Source organism: Oncorhynchus masou, chromosome 1 (genome assembly GCF_036934945.1).
Source record: "Oncorhynchus masou masou isolate Uvic2021 chromosome 1, UVic_Omas_1.1, whole genome shotgun sequence".
NCBI lineage: Eukaryota > Metazoa > Chordata > Actinopteri > Salmoniformes > Salmonidae > Oncorhynchus > Oncorhynchus masou.
In genome coordinates, this window is record NC_088212.1 from 34,467,564 (window position 1) to 34,484,364 (window position 16,801).

General features: G+C 45.9%; 1 protein-coding gene across 5 annotated transcripts in view; it reads right to left on the reverse strand.

Annotated features, from left to right (window-relative positions):
• LOC135542722 (ceramide transfer protein-like) overlaps positions 1-16,801 on the reverse strand; it is a 35,987-nt gene that overhangs the window by 16,793 nt on the left and 2,393 nt on the right. For all 5 annotated transcript variants that reach the window (XM_064969883.1, XM_064969874.1, XM_064969865.1 and 2 more), the window contains exon 3: positions 6,900-7,016. In XM_064969883.1, the coding sequence (XP_064825955.1) occupies positions 6,900-7,016 (117 nt within the window). The remainder of the gene's footprint in view (positions 1-6,899; positions 7,017-16,801) is intronic.

The following is a 16,801-nucleotide window of genomic DNA, read 5'->3' on the forward strand; positions in this document are numbered from 1 at the left end:
TAACCCATGCAAAGTTGCTGCCTATTACAACTCCCCTCTTTCTAAAACTATAATGGATATTTGCATCTCTGTCACAAGAAACCGTTCGCAGGTGCGGTGCGCTTTTGACAAGGTATTTTCCAGTTAATTGTTTTAATGGAACGAACAGTTGCATGTAGCCTACTGAAGTACAGCTCATTGCAGTTCTTCTAACGTCAATGAATAATATTTTAAGCTAAACGTTCTGATCTGTTGTATCAGATTGTTTTTTTTAATGTAACCTAGGATTAGTGGTTGTATGAATTTGTGATCCATCATTCCACAACAGTCCCAGAATCTGTTTGGAATAGGTCATTTCTTTGTCGACAAGCTGACCAATAGAATAGGTCTCAACTATTCTACCATGGGGAACAGTAGATTTACATAGGCTAGTTATTCAGCGGCTCGTTATTGGTCTTGTTGGCTGAGGAAAAGTACATGTGGACAGTTATTCTAACATTTTCAAAGTGCAGTATTCGGTAAGGACCACACATCGCTGCATGTTCTGTTAATATTAATAACCATCATCTAAATGTGAGTCCTGTCATTCTGAGCATCGTAGGTGGACAACCTACTAAAAGGTTATGCATTCAATGCATATGGGCCCGGTTCATTTCTCAAAATGTCTTGGTGAGAACAGCAGCATCCACCTGGAGCTCAGTCTTATCCCCTTCAACTACAAGCCTTCTCCCCTTCCCTCCCTCCAACTACAAGCCTTCTCCCCTTCCCTCCCTCCAACTACAAGCCTTCTCCCCTTCCCTCCCTCCAACTACAAGCCTTCTCCCCTTCCCTCCCTCCAACTACAAGCCTTCTCCCCTTCCCTCCCTCCAACTACAAGCCTTCTCCCCTTCCCTCCCTCCAACTACAAGCCTTCTCCCCTTCCCTCCCTCCAACTACAAGCCTTCTCCCCTTCCCTCCCTCCAACTACAAGCCTTCTCCCCTTCCCTCCCTCCAACTACAAGCCTTCTCCCCTTCCCTCCCTCCAACTACAAGCCTTCCCCCTCCCTTTCCTCCAACTACAAGTCTTCTCCCCTTCCCTCCCTCCAACTACAAGTCTTCTCCCCTTCCCTCCCTCCAACTACAAGTCTTCCCCCTCCCTTTCCTCCAACTACAAGTCTTCCCCCTCCCTTTCCTCCAACTACAAGTCTTCCCCCTCCCTTTCCTCCAACTACAAGTCTTCTCCCCTTCCCTCCCTCCAACTACAAGTCTTCTCCCCTTCCCTCCCTCCAACTACAAGTCTTCTCCCCTTCCCTCCCTCCAACTACAAGTCTTCTCCCCTTCCCTCCCTCCAACTACAAGTCTTCTCCCCTTCCCTCCCTCCAACTACAAGTCTTCTCCCCTTCCCTCCCTCCAACTACAAGTCTTCTCCCCTTCCCTCCCTCCAACTACAAGTCTTCTCCCCTTCCCTCCCTCCAACTACAAGTCTTCTCCCCTTCCCTCCCTCCAACTACAAGTCTTCTCCCCTTCCCTCCCTCCAACTACAAGTCTTCTCCCCTTCCCTCCCTCCAACTACAAGTCTTCTCCCCTTCCCTCCCTCCAACTACAAGTCTTCTCCCCTTCCCTCCCTCCAACTACAAGTCTTCTCCCCTTCCCTTCCTCCAACTACAAGCCTTCTCCCCTTCCCTCCCTCCAACTACAAGCCTTCTCCCCTTCCCTTCCTCCAACTACAAGCCTTCTCCCTTCCTCCAACTACAAGCCTTCTCCCTTCCTCCAACTACAAGCCTTCTCCCCTTCCCTCCCAACTACAAGCCTTCTCCCCTTCCCTCCCAACTACAAGCCTTCTCCCCTTCCCTCCCAACTACAAGCCTTCTCCCCTTCCCTCCCAACTACAAGCCTTCTCCCCTTCCCTCCCAACTACAAGCCTTCTCCCCTTCCCTCCCTCCAACTACAAGCCTTCCCTCCCTCCAACTACAAGTCTTCTCCCCTTCCCTCCCTCCAACTACAAGTCTTCTCCCCTTCCCTCCCTCCAACTACAAGTCTTCTCCCCTTCCCTCCCTCCAACTACAAGTCTTCTCCCCTTCCCTCCCTCCAACTACAAGTCTTCTCCCCAACTTCCCTCCCTCCAACTACAAGTCTTCTCCCCTTCCTCCCTCCAACTACAAGTCTTCTCCCCTTCCCTCCCTCCAACTACAAGCCTTCTCCCCTTCCCTCCCTCCAACTACAAGCCTTCTCCCCTTCCTCCCTCCAACTACAAGTCTTCTCCCCTTCCCTCCCTCCAACTACAAGTCTTGTCCCCTTCCCTCCCTCCAACTACACGTCTTGTCCCCTTCCCTCCCTCCAACTACACGTCTTGTCCCCTTCCCTCCCTCCAACTACAAGTCTTCTCCCCTCCCTCCAACTACAAGTCTTCTCCCCTCCCTCCAACTACAAGTCTTCTCCCCTCCTCCAACTACAAGTCTTCTCCCCAACTACTCCCTCCCTCCAACTACTAGTCTTCTTCCCCTCCCTCCAACTACTAGTCTTCTTCCAACTACTAGTCTTCCTCCCTCCCTTCCCCCTCCAAGGGAAGACTACAAGTCTTCCCCCCTTCCCTCCCTCCAACTACACGTCTTGTCCCCTTCCCTCCCTCCAACTACAAGTCTTGTCCCTTCCCTCACTCCAACTCTTCCCCCTCCCTCCAACTACAAGTCTTCTCCCCTTCCCTCCCTCCAACAACTACAAGTCTCCCCCCCCTCTTTCCAACTACTAGTCTTCCTCCCTCCTCTTTCCAACTACTAGTCTTCCTCCCTCCTCTTTCCAACTACTAGTCTTCCTCCCTCCTCTTTCCAACTACTAGTCTTCCTCCCTCCTCCCTCCAACTACTAGTCTTCCTCCCTCCAACTACTAGTCTTCCTCCCTCCAACTACTAGTCTTCCTCCCTCCAACTACTAGTCTTCCTCCCTCCAACTACTAGTCTTCCTCCCTCCAACTACTAGTCTTCCTCCCTCCAACTACAAGTCTTGTCCCCTTCCCTCACTCCAACTCTTCCCCCTCCCTCCAACTACAAGTCTTCTCCCCTTCCCTCCCTCCAACTACTAGTCTTCCCCCCTCCCTCCAACTACTAGTCTTCCCCCTTCCCTCCCTCCAACTACTAGTCTTCCCCCTCCCTCCAACTACTAGTCTTCCCCCCCTCCCTCCAACTACTAGTCTTGTCCCCTTCCAACTACTCCAACTACTAGTCTTCCCCCTCCCTCCAACTACTAGTCTTCCCCCCTCCCTCCAACTACTAGTCTTCCCCCCCCTCCCCTACCCCCCCTCCCTCCAACTACTAGTCTTCCCCCCCTCCCTCCAACTACTAGTCTTCCCCCCCTCCCTCCAACTACTAGTCTTCCCCTTCCCCCCTCCCTCCAACTACTAGTCTTCCCCCCTCCCTCCAACTACTAGTCTTCCCCCCCTCCCTCCAACTACTAGTCTTCCCCCCTCCCTCCAACTACTAGTCTTCCCCCTCCCTCCAACTACTAGTCTTCCCCCCCCTCCCTCCAACTACTAGTCTTCCCCCTCCCTCCAACTACTAGTCTTCCCCCCTCCCTCCAACTACTAGTCTTCCCCCCTCCCTCCAACTACTAGTCTTCCCCCTCCCTCCAACTACTAGTCTTCCCCCTCCCTCCAACTACTAGTCTTCCCCCTCCCTCCAACTACTAGTCTTCCCCCCTCCCTCCAACTACTAGTCTTCCCCCCTCCCTCCAACTACTAGTCTTCCCCCTCCCTCCAACTACTAGTCTTCCCCCTCCCTCCAACTACTAGTCTTCCCCCCCCTCCCTCCAACTACTAGTCTTCCCCCCCCTCCCTCCAACTACTAGTCTTCCCCCTCCCTCCAACTACTAGTCTTCCCCCCCTCCAACTACTAGTCTCCCTCCAACTACTAGTCTTCCCCCCCCTCCCTCCAACTACTAGTCTTCCCCCCTCCCTCCAACTACTAGTCTTCCCCCCCTCCCTCCAACTACTAGTCTTCCCCCCTCCCTCCAACTACTAGTCTTCCCCCTCCCTCCAACTACTAGTCTTCCCCCCCTCCCTCCAACTACTAGTCTTCCCCCCTCCCTCCAACTACTAGTCTTCCCCCCCCCCCCTCCAACTACTAGTCTTCCCCCCTCCCTCCAACTACTAGTCTTCCCCCCTCCCTCCAACTACTAGTCTTCCCCCCCTCCCTCCAACTACTAGTCTTCCCCCCTCCCTCCAACTACTAGTCTTCCCCCCCTCCCTCCAACTACTAGTCTTCCCCCCCCCCTCCCTCCAACTACTAGTCTTCCCCCCTCCCTCCAACTACTAGTCTTCCCCCCTCCCTCCAACTACTAGTCTTCCCCCCCTCCCTCCAACTACTAGTCTTCCCCCCTCCCTCCAACTACTAGTCTTCCCCCCTCCCTCCAACTACTAGTCTTCCCCCCTCCCTCCAACTACTAGTCTTCCCCCCTCCCTCCAACTACTAGTCTTCTCCCTTTCCCTCTGTCTTTCCAGTCTGCTTGTTATGCTTCCTCTGGGGCAGGACTGTGCAAACAACCAGTTTAGAGGGGTGTTGAGTTTCCCCACCCTTTCCACCCCCTATTCAGTGCCTGCAAATGGAATAGTCCTGTCTGAGCCGAGCAGTGCTTTCACGAAGTGTAGCGTTGACTACGTTGTGTGCGGTACCACTTGATATTTGCTATTGTGTCGGATGGCTGACTACAACACATGCATTATTCATCAAGAGCTGCAATTCAGAGTAGTAAAACACCTGTCCAGGACCACACACAGCTTTACTGCTACGCAAATTAAAAGTGCTTTAAAAAAAAAAAAAAAAAACTTGACCAAATTTGAAAGATGCGACCAGAAGAGTTGAACAATGGCCATGTTAACAACTAAGGGTATAAGCCCTAGAAGTATAGTAAAATTAAGGACTTAACCCAACTCTTCTGTTGAAGTACTGTGGTGTAATACAACATGACTCACAGGGACAATGACTGAGTGGTCTCTGTAGGTCATTTAGTTAGTCATCATCCCAAATGACTCGTGTCACCACTTCCAAGGCGCTCCCACAAAGCAAACACCTCGTATTAGCCCCCACCCACCGGAGAAGCTGACACAGCGCAACAACCCTTTTAAAATGGCCTTCTCGTATCTACTGTTTCAATATATGACTAATCTTGTGTGTCCGTGGTGTGATGTAGAGTGCAGTATAAACTACACCCGGGAGCTGTCTGAAATCTGGATCAATACCACCACATTGAACCATCGCCTCACTGAACCATCAACACACACACACACACACCACAAGAGAGTCAAGCGTCCAAGGAAGTCCACATGCAAGTCCCTGTTAGGTCAGTAGGTGGCAGTGCAGACACATTTCCACTCCTGCAGTGGGTATGGCTGAGTGAGTGGGTTAAAGACTCTGCATGGTAAAGCCGACTTCTGCAGTGGCCGTACAGAATTTACTGAGATACGGGAGTGAGTTTGTGTTTATACAGGACCTCCCGCATTCACCTACCGTCAATCAATCAATCAATCAGTCAATGCAAAACTATACAGAGCCCTCTGAATTGTTACAACATTTGGGAGGTGCGCGGCGATGCGTTACAGAGCTCAATTTGGCCTCTGCACGCCTCCGGAGGCTCAGCAATTGCGTCACACTCTCCATACACCAACGGCATTTTCGGATCAAGCAAGTCAGTTAAGAAAAAATTCGTATTTACAATGACGGCCTGCCCCGGCCAAATCCAGACAACTTTGGGCCAATTGTGCGCCGCCCTAGGGGACTCCTAATCAAAGCCGGCTGCGATACTGGCTGGATTCGAAACCAAGGTGTCTGTAGTGACGCCTCTAGCACTGGAGATGCAGTGCCTTAGACCACTGCTCCATTCGGGAGCCTAAATTGGCTTTTGCGGTTGGTCAGAGACCAGGCATAAACCTGCTACTAGTCTGGAAGACACTCAACAGGTTCCTGTGATCAGTCACACCACTTCCAAAAAAAAACCCCATCCTTTCAACACCTACACCCAAACACACAGGCAGACGGTTGCAGATACACGATACGCGCCTCGCTCTCCGTTTGTCTCTGACGTCACTTCACAGTGGAGAGATGTGTTGCTGCTACTTCGCTGTCTGCACCAACCAGAGGTCTAATACTTTCCTTGAGGGACTTCTGCTCCTACCTGAGCATTCAAGAAAAACTCCTTAAAACAGACCAAAAGGAAGATAACAAAGTCAAGGACGAGATTGAATCGAATGGATTCTTGGTAGTCTACGGTTGAAGTTGTGGTTCTTTCAATTTGGCCATGTGGAGGGCACTGCTGACCTGAACCCCGTACAGTCCTCCTGTCCTAACCAGGAGAGATCCCTTCACACAGACAGTGTTGAATGTGACAGCCTGTGGAGTGTCTGGTCTCTGCCCATATGCAGCACATGTTAGTGTTAGGACAGTTTGTCAGCATAGTGCTGGCCATGCAGCTCAACTCGAACACACACCCAGCAATGGGACTCACCCTAGGTGGTCACACCATCAGTGTGTGAACAACCCCCCCCCCCCCCCCCCGTGACCCCCCACATTTCCTGACTCCACTCCCTTTCTGTTCACCTCACAGAAATACCAGGCCCTTGTTCTGTTCTAAAATCAACCCCTAAGCTGGTACATTCTATCCCCAGTACCAGTCAACCCCACTTATTGTGCAGATATGAAAGTATTGGACAAGTAACATGGCAAAAATCAGGCCGGAGCAACAAGGACCATATAGACGCTATGGTGTATTACCATCTAACCGACTCAGATCAACATGAAGTAGTGGCGTTTCAAACGGAGCCCCAGCCCAGTGCCACCTCACTGATGGATACCAGAGCTACACTCCCTAGACGTGTCAGCTGACTCCAGTCCAAGCCCCAGCACATGCCAAGGGGAATACCTCAGTTCTATCTAAGGAGAGATTCTTCAGTCTTACCTTGTGTAGTTCGATGGAGTCAATCCATCGGAGCCGGTGCTCTGGGTCCTCTGCCCGTAGGTACCACACACTGTCGTTCACACTGATGTCAATACGACACTCATCAAACTCATGGGGCTGCAGAGAGAGAGACAGAGGACAGACAGAGAGGAGACACATGAGTGACAATACTTACACTAGGAGACATCAAACCCTACAGCAGAAATGACAGAAAGGTGAAGTCTCTACGATTACCAGTTTAAAACAAACGAGTGGTCAATAGCATGTCAAATGATATGTTCCCTCTTTCAGATTAGTCAAAAACAGACAATAATAGACTTTATTATCATGCCTTTCACTGAGTTGTTGTCCTGGGAATGTTCCAATCACCATGTCAGATGACTGAGGAATGTGGTTCTGACACATATGGATTCCATATAGAGAATGTTCTCGAACTCATTAAATAGGGCTGTAATTACAACCTGATGTCTAATGCATTCCTCTCGGAACCAGTGTCTTCATAAACTTTCCCTTCTCATCCCTCTCCTCCTCCCCGATCCTCAGCCCAGCTTCAGGAATCCAAGCACATGCACCAGGAATCCCATCGCTTCCTTTTTGATTGGGTCAGTTCTCTATTTTCGAAATTACAGCTCCTCCAATAGAAATGGCCCGCTGATGCTAGCTGATGTTGCCCTTGTTTAAATCAACTTGACTAAGCGCCCCAGTTTTATTCTCTGTAACCTTTGTGGACAAACTGCAGTGCACCCACACCACATTCTCTAGAACATAGATGGAATTCCCACATTATTTAATACAACATTGCATTTAGCTATTTCAATCATAACACTTGAAAATCAATCCCCATACGTTTCATTTCATGAGTTAAGCTGAACTTGGAGGGCTGCTGGTTTCTCTTTCCAGTACTGCTAGAAGTACATAAGCACAGATCTGTAACAAAATCTTCCCCATTGGAGGAAGTAAGACAAACCTGACACTAGGTCAGTGTCTATGGGGTAACACTTTTGACTCATCACATACGCTGCTGTTACTGTTTCCATGTCACTTTATCCCTACCTATTTATTTTATTATTTTACCTTTATTTAACTAGGCAAGTCAGTGAAGAACAAATGCTTATTTTCAATGAAGGCCTAGGAACGGTGGGTTAACTGCCTTGTTCAGGGGCAGAGCGACAGATTTGTACCTTGTCAGCTCGTGGATTTGATCTTGCATCCTTTTGGTTCCTAGTCCAACGCTCTAACCACTAGGCTACCTGCCTATTGGTTACCTATATGTACATATCTACCTCAATTACCTCGATCCCCTGCACATGGACTCAGTACCCCGTGTATATAGCCAAGTTATCACTATTCATTGTATTTATTATTTTTCTATTATTTCTAATTATTTTCTCTGCATTGTAGCACTGAGCGATTAACCGAAAAGTAGGTTATTTTTCTTTCTTTTTTTTAAACTGATTGACCAACATGAGATCAAATAATTTAACCTCATTTCGTTCATTTTTTTCTGTGAGCTCCATGCTCAGTTTCTGTCTGAACTGTGCAATGTAGTAAGGAGTTGTAGTTTCCAACAGGCAAATATTCTAGAGTTAATTACCACATTTTCTGCGCTAAAATACAATGACCATAATCCATTGTGCGCCCGCTTACTTGTCAGGAGCAGAAACACAGACCTCTGATGCAAAGAGAGAATGTGCGAGAGGGATAGAAATAAGTTGCTTTGCGAGGTAACTACCTGAAAATACATCATCTAATGACAAAGTGATTGATAGTCAGTACTCAGCAGTCATAAAAGTAGGCTGAATTTACTTTGAAAGCACAGATAGCAGCTCTATAGAGATGACTTGGAATAAACTAATAGTCATCAAATTAAACAAATGGAATTTAGACAACTGAAATATTTAATGAAAAGTAATGTGAATAAATGACGGTTATTAAGTGATACGCATTAATAGGCATGAACTACAATCATGCCTTTTGTTTTATTCTGTGTTAATGCATTTAAATGTCTCTTTCTCCCCAAAATCAAACAGCACTAAATTGATCAGCACAACTGTATTGTTGGGGAGGGCCCGTAAAGTAAACACTTCACTGTTCGTCTACACCTGTTGTTTATGAAGCATGTGACAAATATACATTTTATTTGACTTCTCCACCCTACTCCTATCAAGCATTCCTTTAAGAAACTCTTATCTGTGTGACTCATAGGAAGCATTAAGTTCACTGGCACAAGGCTGTATCAGACACGGCCCATAAAGCCTGGCTGTCTCTCCTTTAAAACTCTTCCTTCCCCAGCAGCACAGTGTGCTGCTATCCATTTCCCTGTGTGTGTGTGTGTGTGTGTGTGAAGAGATCTGATTTAGAACACTTCAGCCAACGTTACAGTCGCTGGTTCCTCAGGTTTTGAAAACGTTGCTAGTATTGTTGACATGATCAATAGTAGTTCACAGCAGCAGCAACTCTAATGTGAAATGATTTTACATTGTGCTTGAATATAAAAGTAACAGAGAATACAAAACACAATCCATTTCTGGAAGAAAAAAAACAAACAGATACTGCATGAAAAGAGCTTTTCTAGAAGCACAAGATACTGAACAACTGCAGAAGATATGTCGGAGAGCGATGTGTAAACAGTAGTCTGTAGTGTCATGACACAGCAGGAGGTTGAGCCATAGCCAGAAGCACAATCATCTGTTGCATTTCCTGCACAAATATCTACCATGTGTGTGAGGTGAGCGTACTGTACTGAGTCCATGGTGACCTAACTGAAGTTGGCTTCTACTGAGCACGGTATTAACCAAAGGATTGTTTCCGCATTCCTCAGACTTCACATACCACTGAGTCCGTCAACAGAGAGCTCGGGATTTGGGATATTTGGAAAAAGGGCTCCGTTTCTCTGATATTTTATTTAACTAGGCAAGTCAGTTAAGAACAAATTCTTATTTACAATGAAGGCCTACCAAAAGGCAAAAGGGATAAAAAAATGTTTTTTTACAAATATATATATATATATATATATATATATATATATATATATATATATATATATATATATATATATATATATATATACACACATACATGTTTACATATATATATATATATATATATAGGACAAAACACATCACGACATGAGACAACACTACATAATGAGAGATCCAAGACAACATAACAAGGCAGAAACACATGACAACACTGCATGGTAGCAGCACAAAAACATGGTACAAACATTATTGGGCACAGACAACAGCACAAAGGTCAAGAAGTTAGAGACAACAATACATCACACAAAGCAGCCACAACTGTCAGTAAGAGTGTCCATGATTGAGTCGTTGAATGAAGAGATTGAGAAAACTGTCCCGTTTGAGTGCTGGTTTGTTGCAGCTAGTTCCAGTCGCTAGCTGCAGTGAACTGAAAAGAAGAATGACCCAGGGATGTGTGCGCTTTGGGGAACTTTAACAGAATTTGACTGGCAGAACGGGTGTCGTATGGGGAGGATGAGGGTTGCATTAGATATCTCAGATAGGGGGGAGTGAGGCCTAAGAGGGTTTTATAAATAAGCATCGACCAGTGGGTCTTGCGACGGGTTCCTCAGATGACCAGTTTACAGAGTATAGAGTGCAGTGATATGTCCTATAAGTTTCATTGGTGGCAAATCTGATGGCCGGATGGTAAAGAACATCTCGCCGCTTGAGAGCACCCTTACCTGCCGATCTATATATTATGTTGCTGTAATCGAGCATGGGGAGGGTGGTCATCTGAATCAGGGTTAGTTTGGCAGCTGGGGTGAAAGAGGAGCGATTGCGATAGAGGAAACCAAGTCTAGATTTAAATGTGCTGAGAGAAGGACAGTGTACCGTCTAGCCCTACTCCCAAGTACTTGTATGAGGTGACTTCCTCAAGCTCTCAACCCTCAGGAGGTAGTAATCATGCCAGTGGGGAGAGGGGCATTCTCCTTACCAAACCATATGATCTTTGTTTTGGAGGTGTTCAGAACAAGGTTACGGGTAGCTTGTTTGAGCTTGTTGGACACTAAGAAATCTTTGTTTTAGAGCATTTATCACAAAATCTGGGTAGGGGCCAGCTGAGTAGAGCTTCCTACTGCCTGAGCTGTTGTTGTTGATGTAAATTGAGAAGAGCATGGGGCCTAGGATTGAGCCTTGGGGTACTCCCTTGGTGACAGGCAGTGGCTGAGACAGCAGATTTTCTGACTTTATACACTGCACTCTTTGAGAGAAGTAGTTAGCAAACCAGGCCAAAGACCCCAATACTCATTAGCCGGCGCACAAGAATGGAATGGTCTACTGTATCAAAAGCTTTCAAAACACAATGTAAACATTCACAAGGCCGGGGGGCAAGACGGATTACCAGCACATGCGCTGTCTAGCTGGCCTTCCGGATAGCCTGAGTGCACTTATTTCTCATTTGCCTGAACGAGAGCCAATCAGCCTGAGTATGCGTGTGCCAAGCCTTTCGCCAAATGGAATTCATGAGGTGGAGTAACTCTGCAAGATCACAGGTCAAACCAGGGGCTGAACCTGTTTTTAATTCTCATTTTCTTTATGGGGGTGTGTTTGTTAACAATGCCACTGAAAATATTAAAAAAGAAGGTCCCAATGTCTTCAGAGGGGATCAAGCTGATTCTATATCATTTCACAGAGGCCAGTTCATGAAGGAAGGCTTGCTCATTAAGGTTTTTTAGCCATTGTCTATGACAAATCAGGACAGGTTGTTTCACTGAGCAGCCATTATGAACACTATAAAACAGTGATCACTAAGGTCATTACAGAAAACACCAGACTGATACATATCAGGATTATTTGTGAGGATAACATCAAGAAGAGTAGCCTTCTCTGGGTGTTTGGAGTCATACCTTGTGGGATTGGTAATAATCTGAGATTGATTTAGGACTTGGTCGGGTGGTTTAAGCATGTCTCAGTTTAGGTTACCGAGCAGGAACAATTCAGAAGGGGCCAGGAGAGAGCTTGGGGCAGGTAGGGTACAAGCCGATGCTGAACGATGGCACCCAGCAACAATCAAAAAAAAGGGCTATTTGAAAGTTTACTGCTTATTTCCAGCAAATCAAATTGTTTGGGGACAGACTTGGTGGAGACAACCGAGCACTGAAGGTGATCCTTGGTAAAGATTGCCACTCCCCCACCTTTGGTTATAAACTTTTTCAGGCAAGACAGATCTTACAGAAAGGTTAACATCAGTATTCAAAACACTCTTCCTTAACCACGTCGCAGTAATGACCAACACATCTGGATTGGAGCTGTGAACCCACACTTTCAATTGATCCATTTTAGGTAATAAGCTTCTAGTGTTAACGTGCAGAAAACCCATGCTTTTACGAAAGCAGAAATCAGGAAGCAGATAGAGCACAAGTCAGAATTGGGGCCAGCAACAGTAGATGGGCAGGGTGTACATGCACATTTCCAGATATCATCAACAGTAATACAATCAGGGAGGACAAGGAGAGCTCTGTAGTGGTGATTTATGATATCTGAATGTGCATCAGATGGCAAAAAGATCATATTGTACAGCAATTTCATCAGGTAACATGAGCACAAATCCAGTGAAAGATGGTTAGAATAGGATGGGAGGCCAAAAGTCTGTGTAACCAATAGAGAGTCAGAGTCCTGAGTGTGAAGCATGCAGGAGTCACGAGGCATATCCCTTTAATATCATATCTCTTTCACACGAAGACGTTTTTCCGGCAACTGTTTTTCCCACGTCGGCCTGGCCAAGATAAAGCAGTGTGACAAACAATAGAGTTACACATAAGCAAATGTAGAGTCAATAACAATAGAAATCTACCATTTATTTGAGAAGGATGCCAGTATCAAAGGGAACACTTTTATTTACGCCTAACGACATAGTAATCATCTCGTAAAACTCCTGCCTGCGGCTTAGTATGAAACTTAGCCATAATGCTGAGGCGTCATTGGTACGCACTAGGCTCTTAAACCCACGATGGCTGCTCGGCAGCGCCAGTGCTAAGCTTTGCGAGGCATGTCACTTCTCCCATCTCGTCACATAGCCCACCACTAAGCATGCATGTTTTCTTATGCACTACGGGGTGGATCCATATAGAATTACTGTGTGGATTAAAAACCAATGAATGATGAAAATATTGGAATAAAGTAGGCTAACGCAATTGAAAGCATGTATCAACTCCCAAAGTCATCCAATCTTTGTGCCACATTTTAAGCAATAGCCTACCCACGTGTGGTCAACGAGATCATTTCAGAACCGCTTTGATTAGGACAGCGCCATCGCACTGCTTTGAGACAAGGGTGGGGACTCATCTTGATAAATCAATCCATGTCCGATTCTTGTTTTCACTTCATCTCTGTTTGGATATTGGTTGGGCTACAGTCAGGCTGGGAAAATGTTAGCGAAATGGAGGTGAGTGCTGCCCATGACCATCTTGTCTAATTGGTTCATTTATTACAACATTTTGACAGCATGTTATGTAGTTCAACAATTAAATTGTTTTGCTCTTCACTCGCAGTCGCTTATTATTCTAGGCCTCCTCCCGGCCAAAAGTATGACTTGTCTCAATCAATGTGATTTTGAGTCACTGAATTTCTGTCTCTATTGACTATTTGATTAATTGGTTTCTGGTTGGACAAATACGTGGAGGTGGTATAGCTCATCTATTCGTTTTAAATACTGTAAATCCTATATGAAAGCAGTACGAGTCTTGTTGTTGCCTTCATTATTCCAGACTGAATGCCACCGACTGGGTGGGTGTGCTGCTAGTATTAAACCATTGTAGTCCTCTGAGTTGCATTTACCCAGAGAAAGAGAACTGATGCTCTCTCAAGAGCACACAGACACCTTTGCAACTTCCTTCAAAGTGGACGCAGACATAAAAATGGTCTCCACGAGTTCATTTGACTCTGGGGAAGTAGAATCAGGACTTCAATACCAAAATCCCCAAGTATCCCTTTAAGGGAAGTTGCAACATCCCATATTGTAGTGTTAATCCGATTTGATCATTTCAATCATATTGCACAAATAGCAGTAATACCATTTGTTTGACCTCTGTACTGAACCCTGGTATTTAAAGAGAAAAAAATGTAATGTTTAACCAGGGTGTTGGATTTCAGCTTATCTGACCAACAGGAGGCCTGCAGGGGGGAAATAAAAAAGGGTCAAATGGCAAGAAACAGAAGCTGTTCCATAAAGAGTCCAAATGTGGATGTGTCCAGAATGGGTGACACAATAGAGAATGACATTTCCCACAGAACGAAAACCCCTTTTGGAGCAAAATCCACCATTTGTCCGCCCAGATACAGAAATCCCTCCCTAGAAACATACTGCAGATCGGTGGGAAACGATGTCTCAGATTCTGAATAAGAAACGAAAATACGGAATCTACAATAACCTCCGTAAAAAACAGAGACCAGCATTGGATGATTTAAAAATAAATTATTACACTTTGATAGTACGTAATGCTGACAAGGGCGGAGCTGTGGTGTTGTTAGACTGTGATGACTATGTGAATGAGATTCAGGGACAATTGAACACCACTACTTTCTATCAGAAATTGTCACGTGACCCCACACCACTGTTCAAAGATAGGATTCACTGCAAGCTGAAGTCTCTGTTAGAAAGCGGAGAAATTATGCAAAAAGAATATGAGTTCATGAAAGTAGACAATCCAATCAGGAGCGTTATTCATGCCTTACCAAAAATCCACAAACTATTGGATAAGCCACCAGGGAGGCCTATTGTGGCTTGTTTGATGTTGAATCCGTGTATAATAATATCCCCTATCAGGGAAGCCTGGAAGCCATGGCACACAGTCTTAGTCAACGACCCACTGGCACACAGTCTTAGTCAACGACCCACTGGCACACAGTCTTAGTCAACGACCCACTGGCACACAGTCTTAGTCAACGACCCACAGGCACACAGTCTTAGTCAACGACCCACTGGCACACAGTCTTAGTCAACGACCCACTGGCACACAGTCTTAGTCAACGACCCACTGGCACACAGTCTTAGTCAACGACCCACTGGCACACAGTCTTAGTCAACGACCCACTGGCACACAGTCTTAGTCAACGACCCACTGGCACACAGTCTAGGTCAACGACCCACTGGCACACAGTCTTAGTCAACGACCCACTGGCACACAGTCTTAGTCAACGACCCACTGGCACACTCCCTAGCACTAACTGGATTGTTGAACTGACTGAGACGGTTCTGACAAAGAATGTTCATTCAACAGAAGGAAACTACTACGGGTAGTAGAAATGGCACTGAATTATGCCAAACTGTATGTGGTGTTGTTTGAGAAGGTGATTTTCAGCCCTAACAATCCATTCCTGCGCCATTTATCAGACTCTGGAAACACTTCATTGATGATGTATTCCTTCTATTTCAGGACACAGCAGAGGGAACCATCGATTCAAGTCCATCAATACAAGCAGTGAACATTTAAAATTCACCCTCACCTTTGATGCGCACGAAACAAGTTCTTGACATTTTGATTAAGGGGGGGGGGGTGTAGCTTTAGCGCGGACCTTTATACAGGAAGCCGACGGACAGGAAGTCCCTGTTACGCAGGGACAGCTTCCACCGCTAAAAAGAAAAAAAGAGCCTCCCCATTAGCCAATACAGTCACAAACGCAGTATTTGTAGTACACAGAGCGACAACAACAAAAAAGCCAACTATCTGGATGAGCGTTTTGGACAGCGGGTTATGAACGGCTGCATGACGCAAGGGAACGTTATTAAAATATGACCCAGGACGATAGCCTCACGCTATCAGTTTAACCACATCATTTAAAAAAACTAAAAAAACACTGGCACATCTTGAGCACTGATCAACAGCTGGACGTTTAAAGAACCCCTGCAGGTGGTCTTCAGACGCGCCCCCAACATCAGTCAAATGGTGGCGAGGTCTGATCTTCCACCACTGCCACGCAGTACATTTCCAGACAATGTGCCGGACGGTAACTATAGATGTGGCCAATGTACCCAGTGTAACTTTACGAACAAATGCACAATTACAGGCCAGGCCATCATTACGTGTTCCACAAAAAAAAAAATTGATATAACTGAACAAGTGTATTTGTGGTCTACGCTATGTAGGAAAAATAAAACGAGCTCTAAAAACAAGGATAGCAGAAAACATGAGTAATATCAGGACTCTTGACCAGAGGACCCTGGTGGCTGCATTAGCAGCAGCAGTTAATACTCAGAGTAGGGGGGGGGGGGGGGGGGGTAATTTTGTAAATATATATTATTTTCTGGAACTACTACATGTGCCCAACTCACTGATATCAAATTTAGAGACACACAAATTGCTTTTGCACCCACCATGCGTCATGCCTGCAAGTCATGCGAGGTGAAATGTACATACGTGGATGTGAACACTCGGTTTGTTTGACCTGATGAAGATCAGTTTCTGATGGAAACGCTGTCAATAAAGCGGTGAATTGGGAGCTTCAACAGTGTGAAGGCCTTCATCTTCACTAGTATTCTTTATTAGCCAAGCACCTATGTTTTTAAGGATGTACATATGAACTAACACTTTTCTATAGAAGAAACAGAAGCATGGCATACAAAGGCTAAAAGTATGTGGCCAAAGATAACATTCCAAGACGGAATGAGGATTTCAGTTGCCTAATAAAGGACTATGTACACGGGTTTACAAACGGGTCTCCTTGTAGTGTCAGTATGCCCTTGTCAGATAAAAATACTGCTCTCTATCCCCTACTGTGCACTAACAGCCTCATTACTGGTTAATGTTTAGCTCTCTGGGGCAGAGAAAATTGGACCCAAGGAATGACAAGTTATTGCTCAAAGTAATGACAGAGAACATCCTAACATTGTCTGAGTTTTAGGCAAGCATTTCACTAGCATATTTTCACCTAATCTTTAAA